Source organism: Protobothrops mucrosquamatus, unplaced genomic scaffold (genome assembly GCF_001527695.2).
Source record: "Protobothrops mucrosquamatus isolate PMUCROS unplaced genomic scaffold, P.Mucros_1.0 scaffold296, whole genome shotgun sequence".
In the NCBI taxonomy this organism is placed as follows: domain Eukaryota; kingdom Metazoa; phylum Chordata; class Lepidosauria; order Squamata; family Viperidae; genus Protobothrops; species Protobothrops mucrosquamatus.
In genome coordinates, this window is record NW_015386640.1 from 380506 (window position 1) to 397625 (window position 17120).

General features: G+C 39.3%; 1 protein-coding gene across 1 annotated transcript; it reads right to left on the reverse strand.

Annotated features, from left to right (window-relative positions):
• Positions 1-15916: 15916 nt before the first annotated feature.
• On the reverse strand, positions 15917-16603 carry NEUROG1 (neurogenin 1). Its single transcript, XM_015814929.1, has one exon. It carries the CDS (start codon positions 16601-16603, stop codon positions 15917-15919), a length of 687 nt encoding a protein of 228 aa, XP_015670415.1.
• Positions 16604-17120: the final 517 nt, after the last annotated feature.

Consider the following 17120-nt stretch of genomic DNA (forward strand, 5'->3'; position numbering starts at 1 on the left):
TTGTACTTGGAGGAACTACTCGGGCGAGGGGGCGGGGCGGGCTGGGAGACGGGCCGTTTTCGCCCCATCCCTCGATGTGGGCCGGCAAGTCCGACCGGGAGGAGGATTGGAGGGCGGGGGGGCAGCTTGGAGCGCCGAGGGGAAAGGGGAACGCTGGGCTCGTGTCACTTGGATCTTTGGAAAGTAAAAGAAAGAAAAGCAGAAGGTACGGGCTGAATACTTGGGGTAAATCAGTAATAGAGCTAAAGGGCATGTGCCCGTAGGGAATATGTTGGCATAAAAGAGCTTTGAGAGGGGCCATTCATTCTGACAAAGGGAGATTTGAATTGCGGGCTGCACAATAGCATGAAAGGATGAGCTCAGGGTGTTCTGAAACAAAGTGGAAATCATACTGCCCTGAACGGCTCTAATAAGCTTTTAACTATTTTACATTATGGCATTACCTCTCTCTCTCTCTCTCTCTCTCTTCCTGCCCCCCAGCCCCCATTAAAAAAAAAAAAATATTGTGAACCAAGTGCCAAGCTCCCCTAAAAACGTGATTTATACTTTTTTTCTCTCTTCATGGTCACTTTGGAGAAAAATAGACCTGAACTCAAAGGCAGTAATTCAGCTTTTTCAAAAATGAGACAAATGGGTGGGTGAGCAGGGGGAGAGGCAATGCAGGCCTCTGTCCCTGAAAAGCAGATTTATGTTCGCTGCAGTCTCTTGATTTATAAGGCAGTAACCACGTTACTGACATCATCCATGGCTCACTGTGCGAGCCGCATGATGTCCGCTTGCCCAACTTGAGTTGAGTGGACTTGTTTATAATAGATGTTAGAAGGAAAAAGTGGGTCAACAGAGTGCATGAACTTGCATTTTTCGCCTCATTTTGGAGCTTACGTTCACACTGTCGTTTTCAGGATCTTAGATGTTGTACAGTGTCTTCTGTGAATGGTGTTACAGGGACCAAAACGTTGATGTTGAGAGGCTTCCATTCTTATTCTGTGACCAAGCTTACAGAGGTCTAAATCTTTGATGGAAGGAGACTGAGATGGGGCCATAGTGCAAATGTCCAGAAGAACAAGAAAGGGATTTGGATTGTGTTACTTTTACTAGCAAATTTTATTGATCTGAGCTCAGAGGTTTCAAATTAGGGCATAAGTCTCAAGCTAATTTTCAAGCAGCAATTTGTTTCTTCCCAGTGCTATGAAGAAAATAAATTGTTCAGTTGTGTATATACATGTACTTGTATTGCCCATGCCATTTTACTCTTTGCACACAATTCCATTGTGAGAAATATATCAAATCAAAATATTTTTTATTTTATAGTAAATCTGATACAGTAAATCAATGGGGCTGGTTATGATAAATGAATTGTATCAATAAACAATGCTCTTGTTTCCATTATGAAGGCATTTGATTTGAAAAACAAGAATAAGTCATAGAGGAAATCATTCTTCACTTATATTGTTTATGTATAAGCCAATATATGAATATATTAATTTAGACAATTCAATATGTGAAAAGCCATTTGTATTCCAAAATACTGTAACAAAAACTTGGACAAAAAATAGTTCTGAAGTATGTGCTTTGTGTTTTTTTACATGCACTGATTGACTCGTGAATTTAAAAATCTCACAACGGGTATCTTCTGTTATCAAGCGTTCTGTTCATCCTTAACAACATGAATGTGCTGTTCAAATCAGAAAGAAAAATAATTTTAGAAAGAGATTTTTTCCTGAGATCCAAAAAGATATGTGCAGTTAGTTGATGTGCCCTTTTCTCCTCTGTTATCAAAGCTACTTCTTCATTCCAAATGTTTATTTAAAGTACAACAAAAACCCTTTAATGAGTTTAATAAGAAGAATCTAATGGGCTCAAATACTAGTGTTCCTACCCTGTTTCCCTGAAAGTAAGCCCTAGCTTGATTTTTGGGGCTGGGCCTAATATAATCTCTACTCCCAAAATAAGCCCTAGTTTTGGGGCAAGGCACACACCTAAAAATCAAGCTAGGGTAGGGGTGAGGGTGTAGAGCTGCCCCACACCCACTTATTTTGCAGCCAGGCCTCTCCTTGCCAGCTCATTTCTGCAGCGTCCCCAGGCCTGCGTTTCGCAGTCAGAGGCCTTTCCGGAAGGCCACTGCAGCTGAGAACTGAACTATGGATTCAATCCATAGCTCGGTTCTCGGCTGCAGTGGCCTTCCAAAAAGGCCTTTGACTGCGAAATGCAGGCTGGAGTTCCATTCTCAGCTGTAGAATGAAGCTGTTCCTTCGGCCACAGAAGAAGTGGGCTGGCTGTGTGGGGCTGTCGGTGCTGGAGGTAAGTGGAAAAGACCCCCCCCCCCGAAAATAAGACCTGGTGCCTCTTCTGGAGGTAAAAAAAAGTAAGACCAGGTCTTATTTTTGGGGAAACACAGTAGAAACTATCTATTAATGCTGATAAAAGATTATGTCTATCTAGTTCTAGTCTGGGTATAGAGTTTCTTGGATATAGATTTCACTCTTCTTCAAAGTTCTTAGAACCCATTCTGCATATTTGTGTGCATGCACGTGAGCACACACACACACACACACACAGAGACAGACAGACACACAGAATGTCTCTGTTGGCTCAGGCTGAATGAGAGCAGCTGCTGCCGCCTAATTTTGATTGACAGTTCTCTTTGCCAGGCTGATGCATCCGATACGCCACGGTGAGTCTCTAAGGGTCTGAACAATTGCTCCCCATTTAGTATGTGACACAGAGAGTGCCGCAGGTGACGATGTGCAGCCATTCAGGTAACATGGATCCTCCTTTGCTGCAGCCTCTCAGGGCTAATTAGCTGCCACTTGACTTATCAAGGGGCCATTGTAGCTCTGTGAGTAACACGATGTTTCTTGGGGAATGACCATCAAAGTAGAGTACAAACAAGAGGAGAGGAAATTATACTGGGCTACTAAAACTCAGCCAAAGGTTTGTGAGTGTTTCCCTTCCACCTGCCAAAAGCTTCAGTGATCTGGATGAATGAATAGGCAGGTAAATTAGAAAGTCAGGTAAATTAGAAAGTCAAATTGTTCAATGGAGATGTTTGGAGAGCCCTAGAAGCTGCAAAAAGGATAATAAAAATACAAACAAATGCTATTTTCTAATTTCATTGACTATAAACTATTATTTGTGAAACTAGCTGAAAATGTTTTTTTCTAAAGGAGAGAATGTTGTATTCCACCTTTCTCCTGGAATACAAAATATATTATAAGCCAAAAGAAAAACAAAAGTGAAAACAGAACAAGTGTTTAACAAGCTATGAAGCTATTGAATCCTACTTACAAATATAACCAGCATTAGAACTGAGCACACATCAGCTTAAGCGCATAACCATCTGTGATAGTCTGGAAAGAACAGTCCTTTGAGAAATGTATCATTCCTCCTTTTCCTTTCCTACTGTGACCCAAATGAATATTAAGCTGCATTTTAAAAATGGAATTTTAAAAATGGAATTCTATGTACAGTTAGTCTTTGACTTATGACTGTAATTGAGCCCAGAATTAGAGTTGTAAATCATTACAGTCATAAGTTGAGACACTCATTTCTGGCTTTTTCACGGTGGTCATTAAGCAAATGCCATGGTCGTTAAATGAATGTTGTGGTCACTAATCAAAGCATTCGTTTGTACTACTATATTTGTTTGTAGCAGGAAAGGATTTGGATTGTGGCATGCCAATCTTTGTAATAATTTTTTTGTGAAATTCTTTCTAGAGTATCTTTAGAGTGTAATAAGTTACTTAAACTTTCAGGGACTTTTGGACAATATCTCACATAGCATCATGAAAAAGGCACAACAATGTGAAAGAACAATCAACAATACATAAAAGTATTTTATACCTGAGAAAGGCCTAGTGTGTGCAATCTAGGGCTGTGTCTCTGCTGTGGAAGAAGATCCATTCCAAAGAAAATTATCATAATTCAAAGCAAATGTTTTCTTACTTAAGCTGGAGTCCATGGCCTAGCTCTATCTGTTTCAGTCCAAGAGCCTTAAAAAAACTCTGATCCAGGATTCTTTCAAAAATAAATAAAATATTAAAACACCACAAAGGGAAGGGAAGACCAAGTCTATTTTTAAATGAAAGGATTCGTTGCCATCAGGACCCCACTGACCAGTGGTGGGATTCAAATATGTGAACAACCGGTTCTCTGTGTGGATGCCGCTTCCAGAAGTCCATTCTAGGCCTGGGCAACAAAAAATTAGCTACTGGTTCTACCGAACTGGTGTGAACCGGTTGAATCTCACCACTGACCATTCTGCTTAGGTTGGAATCTTCTGGACAGGTATAGTCTTTATTTTATCATTAAATCCCTCTTTTAGGGAGGGAGAACTCTGAACTTGAAAGTAACTAAGAAAATCTCTCCTCCCATCCGCACACAAAGGATGTACAAAATCCCTTAACTGTTATTTTCACTTACTGTCAAGTACAGAGTTCTCCAACTACTGTTATGTATCAAATCTAAATAATTAACTCTATGGATATTGCTGAGATTATATCTTGCTGCTTTGATTATTTGATTTGTTTTCTTATTTTGTAATTCTGGAAAAACAAGGCGTTCATAAGTTGAACTAAAGTCAGCACCAGGCCTCATTTTAGCATACTTTTTTTTATTAAGGATTACATCAAACAATAAGACAAATTTGAAACCTAATACAAAAGCACATTAAACATATTTGAAAATTGCAGAATTCCTGTGTAAGATGAAATTTCTCTCTGTCTCCAACAAGCATAATCAATATTAACAACTTATCACTCTCTTAAAATACAACCAAATACCTCTTCATTGCATACTCAATGCATTTTCTATAAACTCATCTCTAAATCTTCAGCTCTAAATCAGCAAAGATACAGTAGAAATAAATAAAAATACCAAATAACTTATGTTTGTAGTTCCCCCTTTCCATTTAGTCTAAGTTTTCTTCATTATTCTTAACAATTAAACATTGCAAAAAAGAATTAAAAGCAATTAAGTGTTACCATAAATAATAACCCCTTATTGACATCAAAACTTAATCTCTTACACCATTAGAAATTTCCAAAAGAAAACCTATTCAATCCAGATAACCATTAAAAATCACCAGAAATAAAAATTGGTTATTTAACCATAATCAGATAAATCAATTTTATATGTTTCCTCCTTTCTTGCAACCACCCTTGAGTCCCATAAATAAAGTTCTAATTCCTGTTTTCTTCAAATATCTTTTCCTCTTCTCTTAAAATTCTGATCATCTTTCAAGTCCATTACAATGAACAAGGACAAACATTCAATTTCACAGCTACAAAAATTGTGGGCTGAGCAGGTACAAAAATAGCATGATGGAACCCAAGGCCACTGATCACAAATGGCTGAAAACACAATAGTTTCTGTTGTCTACTCAAAAACCAGCTGCATGGGCATTGGGCAATCTCTAGATCTCTCTTATTTCCAGAGAGAGTTTCAGCAGTCCAGATCTCATTTCCAGGTGCCAATTTTGGTTGAAAAACAGGCAAGCTGGTTCTCCTTGCCTCACTGGAAATCCAATCAGCACTAGATCTTGATTTTCTGACTGAATTGAGGCTCGATAGCTTTGCTTGCCAAGTACATAGTCATTTTGATTCAGTACTGTCCACTAGGTGATATCAGTACATAGAGGCATCAATTTTAGATAGTTACAAGAATTCTTATGCTATAAACATTGAGTTTTCTTGGTAGAACTCCTGCTATCATCTGTTCCATTTTGTATACTAAGGCCACATTTTCTTGTTGTTCCAGAAGTTATTTAACTTTCGGTGCCTGCAGTGCTCTAGTACTTTATCTAATAATATTACAGATAGTCTTCATCTTACAACTGTAATTGAATCCGGAATTATGGCCATAAGTCATGGAAATTGTTAAGCCGGTCATCATGTGACCACACTCAATTTTACAAACTTTTTTGCAATGGTTGTTAGGTGAATGCCACAGTTATTAAGTGAATGCAGCAGTCATTAAACAAATCCACTTCATCCAATGGGTGTTTTTTTTTGCTGAAAACAGGAAGTAAACACAAGAAACTGTCAAACCCTCCCCCCCCAAAAAAATTGTGATCACATAATCTTGAGATACTGCAAATGGCCATAAACCTGAGCTGGTTGCCAACTGCCAAAAATACAATCATGTGACTGCATGGGGGGCATTGGAACTTAAGAATTATTGTAAGTACCTGAAGGAGGGCATTGTAACTTCAACTGGTTGTTAAGTGAGGACTGCCTGTATAGCTTGGTAAGACCACACTTGCATTCAGTTTTGGTAACCACGATTAAAAAGGATATTGAGACTCTTGAAAGAATGCAGAGAAAAGCAACAAAGATTATTAGGGACTGGAGGCTAAAACATATGAAGAACGGTTGCAAAAATTTGTTATGTCTAGTTTACTTAAAAGAAGGATTAGGGATGACATGATAATAGTGTTCCAATATCTAAGGGGCTGCCCCAAAAAAGAGGGAGTCAAGCTATTCTCCAAAGCACCTGAAGGCAGGACAAGAAGCAATGGATGGAAACTAACCAAAGAGAGAAGCAACCTCGCACTAAGGAGAAATTTCCTGATAGAACAATTAATCAGTAAAATGACTTACCTCCAGAAGTGGTGGGTGCTCCAACACTGAAGGTTTTTAAAAAGAGATTGGACAACCATTTGTCTGAAATGGTATTGGGTATCCAATAGATTGGTTAGAAGACCTCCAAGGTCCCTTCCCACTCTGTTATAATGTTCTTCAGTTATCTTTTTGTGGTGCTAGGTTGGCAGAGCAATCACCAAAAAGCTATTCAACTGAATCACTGAATACACATTGAATTGCCTCAGACTCAAATTGAGATCACTTTGTCATTTTCAGGATTTGTCATTTTGACAGTATTTATTAATAATAATGGTCATACCTTTTTTTCTTTTTGGACATTCTTGTCCACAGTTGAAAATCTGAAGCAAACTGACACATTTCAACTGAATTCAATTCACCGATTCATAGAATGTTAGTGTTGACAGTTCTGCTTTGACAACATCAAACATCCCTCACATCACGGTTCTGACATTCCATGTATCAATGCTTGACGTATCTTTCCAGCATCAAACATTTCTTCTGATCACATCAGCAGTTTTAATACAACTATTACTATATTATACTTAATAATGTAGTTATATCTGTATAGTAACAACAACATAAACACAAGAATTTGCCTTCTTTATTTCCTCAGTAGTTTACTTACTTTCCAAGTTCAGATCAAGGGTGCTTCTGTAATACAGACATTGCTTCTTTATGAGTGCCCATCTTGGCAAAATATTGGAATGAGTTGCCAGTTTCTTTTCCCAAAGACTCATATTCAGTCTTATCCCTCTTTTGTGACCTGCCCAGTGATGTCCACAGGGAGGCAAGACAAGCAGCACACAGCATTATAATTCAAAACCTACCCCTTTTTAATATACACTGTGATGTTGTATACTTGTTCCAAAGTTTGGAGTGTCCCTTCCAATGCCACAGTGAGGGGAGCCTGCCCATCATAGATAACTCTTCTCTGAGTCTGTATTTATGACAGTATACTTCATAGTATAACTGGGATGTTCAGATCTTTTAATCTCTACAAGATAAATTAAGTCATTGTTTCTGTTGCATTTACTAATTACATATTTATCAATCAATCCATCCATCAATCAATTTTTACATAGTCACAGATCAGCCTGCCAGCCAGCCCATCATTCCCAGCACTGTACTAAACTGTATGATTCTAAACATGTCACATCATTTTCAAGACCATACATAAACATATATTATCTCCTTATCTTCTTTTATGAAATAAATAAGTATTGGAAAGTGTCAAAAAAGAATATGAAATAATAAGTGGAGGATGTTAAAGGCAGGTGCTAAGAATTAAGAAAGTCTAATGCTACTTTACCATATCTTTCTATCTTTGCATATCATCATTGGGCCAATTCTTATATTGCCTTTTCTTGTTTAATATTCCCAACTGTTAATGCTCTTTCCTAGAGTAAAATATTATTTCAGTTTTTTAAAAGAGTAACTGCCAAGCTGTTAGTTTCTAAAGAAAAGTGGCAGTGTATAGCAGTATTTCACTTTCAAGAGTGCCTCTATGCCCACATGCTTCCACAGAAATTCCAAAAGAAAAAAAAGAAAAATTGTGATTTTTTTTTACTATTAATAATTTAGGAAACTAGAAAGATTAAATATTTAGTTTTCCTTTTAGTAAATGAATGTGTTCCCATTATAGACATCTTGTGACAGAAAATCCACAACATACTCTCTAGATGTAAGTACTGAACCAAAATGTCATCTGCTTTCAAGTTCACTGGGAAAAACAGAGGGAGAAAAGGCTTCCTTGGCTACTACTTCCCATCAAAACTCATATGTTTACTCAGCCTACCTTAGGCCAAAGGGTTTGATTCTCCTAACCCAGGGGTCTTCAAACTTGGCCCTTTTATGACTTGTGGACTTCAACTCCCAGAATTCTTCAGCCAGGCATGCTGGCTGAGGAATTCTGGGAGTTGAAGTCCACAAGTCATAAAAGGGCCAAGTTTGAAGACCCCTGTCCTAACCAAAAGGTGGGAAGATTTTTCTATTCATTTCTTGCCCAACTCCATTTAGTCCAACGTAACCTGCTTCTGCTCTAGGCTCATGGCAGATGGTTGGTTTGACAGCCTGGAGAAGACACTGCAGGTTTTCTAAATAACCATGTGACATTTTTGACTTTATTTTCTTACTGAGGGTTTGGGGGATTTATTAAAGTAGATTCTTTAAACCTAAACAAGGCTAAACACATTTGACTGTCCTTGGATTTGGATCTGTATGTAAAACATCTCTCCCCCCCCCCTATTTCATACCAGAGAATTCCTGTCCTTTAATGCTGAATTTCAGTAGCTAAATTTGAGGAAGGGAGCCTTAAGGAACCAGGAAAATTGAACTGCAGGGCTATGAGTGGGTGGTAAGCTGTGGATTTCCTGCACTACAGTCACATATGCCAGTTGAAAAGACATCAGACATTTGGTTCATAGATATGCTTGAAAGATCAACTTTATTTTGGATCTTTATAGTTGTGAACATATTGTTGTCTTTGGTTGCTTTATTAATTCCCCCAAACGATTTCTTTTGCATTTCCTATGCCACCAGTGAGAAAAGACTTCATACCAAACTTTGAATTCTCACCTGCTTCTACCTTTATAATCCCTAACCACTATACAAATCAATCTTAATGGGTCATTAGAGTGACTGAGATCTATAATTATAGTATTACCTTTCATGTGCTTACAGGTACTAAGGGAGGCATTCAGAGAAAGTCGACAGTAAATCAAGTTTACAGCAGATTACGAGTCAAGAAGATCCCTCACAAGAAATGGTCTTGCTAATGGTTGAAATTCAAGCATTGTTCAAGGTTTAACACCAGCAATAAAGATGCTTTAGTTCTTCAACAAATAGTCTAGTTGGCAGCAGGGAAACTGCAAACGATAGGAAGTATTGAATTTGGTGGATAATAATGGGATCTAGTTGTAGGCTGGCGTCTGTCACAGATGTTCCTTTATACTGCAGTGCTGTATATGAACTATTTAGTGTGTGCGGTGCTGCAGCATTGTAAATCTTACTTTCAATTACCCCTGAAAATGTTGATTTTGCATCTGATTTTCACCGGACAGAAATAGCAATTGTTAAGGGTGTGTTCATATATCATTTTCCAGGAAAACTCCCAATTTTGATTAAGACCTGCAATGGATTAGGCCAGGGGTAGACAACCTTGGCTCTTTTATGACTCGTGGACTTCAACTCCCAGAATTCCTGAGCCAGCCATGCTGGCTCAGGAATTCTGGGAGTTGAAGTCCACGAGTCATAAAAGAGCCAAGGTTGCCTATCCCTGGATTAGGCTATCAGTTATTCTTCTCTTGCTGAAATTTCTCATTATTAAAATTCAAGATTAAATGTGCAGATATTAGTAAGGAAAGTGAAACAGCAAGCTTTAGCTGCAAAAAACCTGACCTCACATTTTATATTTGTTATTATTGAAGTAATGACTGTAGTTGAATGCATTATTTTATTCTAATAACTAATCTAATAATTAAGCAGCCAATGTCCTTAGTTGGTCTAGGATTTGGGAAACCCAGATCCTAATCCATCTTCAGCCACAGAAGCTCATTGGGTGACTGGACCAGTCACTCTTTCTCAGCCCGGTCAATTTCCCAGTTTGTTGTTGTGTGAGGAAAAATGGGGAGAATGAGCACTATGTACATTTGTTTATTAATATATTTAACTTTTTATGGCTTTCCTTCTATCCAACTATTCTGAGTGGCAAACAAAAGCACACTCTGAAACTATTAAAACATACAATTCACACATATCATTCAAAAAAGAAATGGCAGTTGAAAATTTAAAAATAGGTAACATGATATCAATCCGCCCAACCTCATGCCTGGCAAACCTCCAGATCTTCATTGCTTTCTGGAAAGCCAGCAAGGTTGAGGCCAACCTGATCTCAGGTGATAAGGTGTTCTGGAAGGCAGGTGCAGTAGCAGAAAATGAAGACTTCTTGGAGCATGTCAGATGCATTCTTTAATTGACAGGCCTGGATGCCTCTTCTGCCGGATATAAAAGGTGGGTAGAAACTACTGGGGAAAGGCAATCCATCAACCTATCCTGGTTCATGCTAAGAAGGGCTATTAAGGTAATAACCAGTATCTTGAATAGTACCCAGAGACCTATTGAGAGCAAGTATAACTCAGCATAACAAAGGCTTAACTTGGCTATATCCAGAAATGCCCATAATTGCCTCTTCACCAATGCATTATGGACAATTGTGGCTTCCGAATGTTCTTCAAAGGCAGCCCTGTGTACAGCATATTGCAACGGTCCATTCAGGAGGGCACTGAAGCAAGAAAACTCTGGGATGAAAGATATAAATCAAATAAATTGATGGATATTCCAAGGCCTCTGTTTTTAAAGAATCCTCACTTCTTGGCCACTGAACAAGAAATGAACTAGAACTACACAATCTTGGATCGGTCATTGCATAGGTGTTTTTTAAAATTGTAGAATTGGGAGGGGCTTTGCTGAAACTCCATGTTCAGAGCAGGAATACACCAGTGTGTGCTGTCTGACACCCTGATGAATATATCCAGTGAAGAGAACCCACCATCTCTTTGGGTCATAGGTTTACTATCAGACTTAGAGAAGGATAGTAGGTTCCCCCCCCTCTAACAATTCATCAAAATTTGTGTTTAGTCTTCCCAGCCATCAAAGAAGGGGGGAGGTTGTTATATTGCTCCCCATTTTCTACCCTTTTTCTCCTTCTAGAGATACATATTTTTTTTAACACCACAGTGGCATGATTGGGGCTGGTGTCAGCATGGAGAGGTTGAAGGGAACACTCCTCTGCCCTGTTTCTGAGCGTTTTCTCACTTTTGATGTGACCTTGGGAAGGATGCAGATGTGGACAGTAAAAATTTGCAAAGCCTTTATTAATCTACTGTGCTTTATATTGTCCCCAAATTATCTGGTTATTGGAATAGTAGACTGAAATTAAGGCTTTCCGATTTTGGATTGTCAAGTTCTTTCTCTAGCTGAAAAGTGTAACCGTAATGTTTTCACTCTATTTGTAAATGTTCTAAATTGCGTAGATGACAAACTATCTGGGATGATAGTTTGATCATGACGAGTTTGGGCAGAGGGAAATGCTCATTAATTTTTGTACCTGGGGAGAGAGGAGTTACAAGTTTAGTCTCATTGTTGTGAGCCAGAGCATGGCAGTTGTTGCGTTATGCCCTTAGCGTTGCTGCCAGCTGCATGCTAAAGAAAGCATATGCACTCTTCTTGAAACAGGATGTTGAATACAGCTTTGGGATGGGTTTCCTGGTGGGCTCCTGAGGGCTTAAGGAAAAGAAAACCAGTGTTCTATCCGAGACACGTGCACCTACAGCAGGATTGAAGGGACCTCTTGCTGGAGTCCAAATAGAGGATTTATCCTCCACTATAGAAATGACATAAGCTGTAAAGCAAAAGGCTGGACTGATTCCCTTTTAGGAACCTTCCTGCATAATGGGAGCTGCAAATCCTGTCTTGCACACCCTATGTCAGCTATTAAAGAGAGCGAGTGGGACAATTCCAGCAGAGAAAACATAGAAGAGGTAAAGCGAAAACAATTTTCAAGTCCATAAGTTTATTTCTCCAGGTTTCAATATGGGGGTTAATCCATTCTTATATCTTTTCCCAAAGACTAGCCATTCTTTTCTTTGTCTGCTGTGCTTCAGATCACAACCTGACAGTCTTTTCACCCACAGTGTGACATACACACAAAGGCAAAGCAATTGAGCTTCTGCTCAGTGGGTGAACAATCTCCCAACCAAAACCAATCTTTCACAGCAGAAAGTATGCGCTGAGCAAGTGTGTTAACCGTGCTCAAAAGACAGTGTTTTTCTTGGCTTTATTTATTTATTGGGCTTATCTGCTGCTGCAACCCAGAAAGACTCTAACTGGCTGGCATTCCTTTCCTACAGTAAAAGCCTTAAAATACAACACAGAGACCCCTTAAAAAACTTACAATAAATAGTAATAACACAAATGTATCCAGAGACAAACAAAGGCCACCCAAAATGAAGACATCTAAACACAAACCAGGTTGGGGCTTCTAATTTACATTAGATTCCCTCCCAATTTTTTTTTTAAACTAAGGTTTGACAGCAGTCCTAAAACTCAACAGGATTGTTGGGGGAGGGGAGGGGGAATGGAGATCTAGCCTGATTTCAAATAGCAAATTATCCCAAAAGAAGAGATTGTGTGTCTGTGTTCAGCACAGAAGACTGACTTCCTTGGGGGTAGGACATGATAATCTTTAAAGGGGGGACCTTTGACTGAGAAGTAGTCCCAAATACAGTAAGTACATATGGCTGGTCAAACTAGCACATTCTTATGCACTCTTTTGAAATATGAATATTTTACATAATCTTTGCACATTGATTTATTATAGTCTCCTGTTCTGGGCAATCCAATGTATATAAGCAATGCACATTACGTACATCAGAAAACAGAAATCTCAGCAGTTGTAACTAGTGAAAGATTAGATCTGTTTCACAATCTTATTCCAAAAAGTTTGAAACTTTCTAAAATGATTTTTTTGTTAAATGTCCATGTTGAAATACAGAAGGAATAATTGCCTTGAAAATAAGGTCTCAACCCTGGCTACTATACCTAGAATCCTATAGAATTCTATAATTAATAGTTTAATTTTAAATTAATCCTATTTCTATTTCTAGCAGGACTACCCGATTCTGTAATAGCTTTGTTCCCTATGCCATCTATCTGGTAAACTCACAAGATTCGTTTTTCTCGCCATTCACATGTATATATAATCCGAACTAGACTGAGTTGTTTCTCTGTGTCCTATAACGTGTGTGTGTGTGTGTGTGTGTATGCATAATTCTGTATGTATGTATGTATGTATGTATGCATGTATGTATGTATGTATGTATGTCGTGTATATTGGAGGTGGTGACTCTTTGAGAGCTGCATGGAACAAAATTTCATTTTAATGTATGCCGATTAGTGTACATTCAAAGTGACAATAAAGTTATTCTTCTATTCTATTCTTCATTTGGGGTTGCTTCTATTGAGATCCCTAGGTCAAGCTAAGTAAACTTTGATTCAGGTTTAATGAGCTTCCAGGAGTCCTTATTTTTTTAAATAATTTTTACCATTATGTCTACATCAAAATGCATTGTCTGGTCTTTTCAGCATTTGGGCTTTCAATCTCCTAACTGGTCCCTGGACTTCAACTCCAAAGATTTGCTCTGGAGATGCCATCCCTTGATGGCTCATGAATTCACCTATTCCTAAAGTTGTTCCTGTTCTGTTCCTGTTCTACCAGTTGATATGGAAGAAGGAATACAAGGACATATTTCTGCCATGTATAACTTAGCTATAAGCTAAATTTTGATTAAAAGGAAGAACAAAAGGAGATAAGGGAAAGGGCCTTAAGAACGAGGCAAAGCTAATAAAAGATCACAGGGAACGATGCCCCTCATCTTTTGCTATTATATATTTATATATAATAGCAAAATTTATAGCAGATTTATATATTCTATATCATTCATAAATGTGATGGCTGGTAATTCTCAGTTTAATGTTACCTAAAGAATTGTAAAGTTTCAATGCTTTTGATGCATGTTGCAAAATTATACAACATTGGCTGTTAAAATATAAGAGTGTATGCGATAAAACTAGGAATACCTCTCTTAACACTTTCATCAAGACTTTGCAATAATAAAAAAAGAACAAACAACATTCTGAGTCATGTGAAATGGGAATGTTTGTTGTTTAACTAGTCAAACTCAAGCCATTTTTTAAAAAATGTAGAAAGGATTAAAAGCTTGAAATCTTTAAGAAAGCTTTAGTGTCGCTTCTAAAAGGGCAAAAATATAAAGCCTTCAACCTCAATGCTCTAGGCACCCACCTGTCACTTTCCTCTTTCTACATAATTGTCAGTTTTTATTGATCCTTTTAATCCCTTTTTCTTTGAAAATCTGTTGCCAGCTGATATTTTTTTGCCACCAAAAGAACTCTCTCTTTCTCTTTTTAAAGTGTGCATCCCCACAGGTAGTCTCATGCTGAGAGCTAAACTGTGGCTAACAATTTTAATTTGCTTTCTTGTGAGCATTAATGGCCTCTACTTGGGTTTAAAGTTTAGGTGATGCAGGAGAATTCTATAAAGTTAAGACTGATTCACAGGTAAGTGCTTTTCAAATTTTTGTTATCATGCCTTTAGGCCACTATGCAATATCCCAGTTCACTAATAGAATGCATCTCCTCTATTTCTAAACAGAAACACATTTTAAGGAAGTAGAAGCTGTGGGAGGGAAGAGAGAGAAAAAATAATGAAGAGGCACAGAAGTTACAAATGTTAAAGATGTTTATTTACATCTTTTTTTTTTAAAAAAAGTACAGCATCTGATTTTAAGATAATGTATATCATAAGAATAAAGCTCTTTATTTACAAAAATACATTTTTCATACGAACGAAAGCTTTTGAATAAATTAAACTAGCATTGGAGCCAGTCGGTGAATGCCCCATCTCTGGTTCTTCTCAAGTACAAGACAGCAGTGGAAGTCAAGAGCCACAACAGATGATCCTAGTTTCTAGTTTGCCTTCTTTCAGGACTGATCATCTTGGGATTCAGAGCTTTGCCTGGGAGAGGCAAAACTGTATCCTGAGCCTTAGGGGTCTATTGGGCATTTGGCACGCTAAGTCCCTAGCAGGAGGCCCATGCACCCAGCTGAATCCGCCTTCTCTAAGCCCTTTCATTGCATTGTCAGGGCGTTCAAACCAAATTTTCATGCTCATTTTTCTTCATTAGAGTCCTACAAATTGTAAAATTGACTTTTCACCTTGTCTGTAGCAGCAAATCTGTCCTTCCCGGCCTCCCCCCCCCCACCTCTTTTCTAAATCATATTGATGCCCCCAAGAGCTCAGGACTGAAAAGGAAAGAAACAAAAAGGCGATTTGTGAAATGTAGAAAAGTGCAAAAGGGATGGAGTGGTAGAAGAAAAATCTTTAAAAAGAGAAGGGGGGTGGCGAAATAAAGCTATACTCCGGGCTAAAGCCTGCTTCTATAGCAGCCGTGTGCCCGAGAGGCTATGTTATAGGCCAGCCTAAACACTGCTTTATCACAGCCTCCCTATCTTGATGTACAATATATGCACACACTTCCAGTGTTGTTCACCCTTGACTTTTAGGATGGGAAAATACAGGACTTTTCATATTTCAGAAGTCAAGGTACAATTCCCTCAGTCTGCTTGTTGTACCTAGAGAAAAAACCCAGCTGGACCAAGTCCCCAGAACAAGCACTGGCTGCTTGGGAACTTTTGCTTGTGGAAGGTGAATACCCTCGGTCGCCATTGCCTTCTGCCTTCTAATGGTACTGCACAAAACAAGCTGTATTCTGCAGCAAGTCTTTGGGCAGGCTGTGGAAGGAGAAGAGACCGTCACCGGGCCCATAACAATAGTCTTCAGAGGTGGCTGGGCTGCTGGGACTTGAAGTGCAGGCAGAGAGAGAAGAGGTGGCAGGGGATGCTGTGGAAATCCAGGATCCAGCATCACTGCCAGGGCTGGGTGGATCGGTGGAACCCAAGAAACCAGGCAGCACCGTCTCTTTGGGGGCTTTCTGACGGCACTGATCAGCCAGCCGCAGGGTTTCCGAAAGGGCCCAGATGTAGTTGTAGGCAAAGCGCAGGGTCTCAATCTTAGTCAACTTAGTATCGTCTGGAAAAGTGGGCAGGACGCTCCGGAGCTCATCCAGGGCCGCGTTGAGATTATGCATTCGATTCCGTTCCCTGTCGTTGGCTTTGACCCGCCTGGTCTTTTTGATGGTGTGAAGGACAGCTTCGTTCTTGACCTTGGTGCGTCCCCTTCGCCTCTTCCCCCGTTCTTTCTCTTCTTCGCACCTCTGGGAGCCAGGCTCTGGGGAGGCAACGTGTTTGGGAAAGGCCAGGGAAGGGATCTGCAGGCCCCCGAGGCTCCCTTCATCATCTGTGACACAAAAGGACACGTCACTGCTGTTGTCAAGGTCAGAGTAGCTGGTCTCCAAAGCAGAGGACATCCTGTGAGAAGAAGAGGCAAAAGGTGGAGTGAGCGGCTGTAAGGCTGTTCTGTATACTCAGAAAATGTGACGACACAGCTCCCATCACCCCCAACCAGAAGGCACAGACGGGTTTGGAAGCCACCAGGTTGGTGAAGAAGGATGATTTCAGCTGAAGATGAAACGGGAGAAAACTGAAAAATGAGGAACAATGGAAATGGGGAAATATTTTTTAAACGAAGAAAAAAAGAAAAGAATACTTGTTAAAACAAGTTTCTAAGATAAGCAAACTGGGACAGCAGTTGATAAAACTTTCCCCAAAAATGAAGTAACCGGCATTTAAACTTAGAACCAAACAGAGTTTTTGTACTGGGGTCGTCCCCGCTCAAGAATGATTGGCAGTCCAAGTGTATCTTTTTTTTTGAGTGTAAGCCAACCTTTCCCTATCTCAGCGCCCTAATCTATCTAAGAAGGCAGCTAGCAATTGCTTTCCTGCCTGCGTTTCTGGCTCATACTCACTTCAAGCGCGCTCAAGGCG

Excerpts from the sequence above, each read along its gene's own strand:
- NEUROG1 (XM_015814929.1), bottom strand. The coding sequence starts at position 16,603 with ATGTCCTCTGCTTTGGAGACCAGCTACTCTGACCTTGACAACAGCAGT.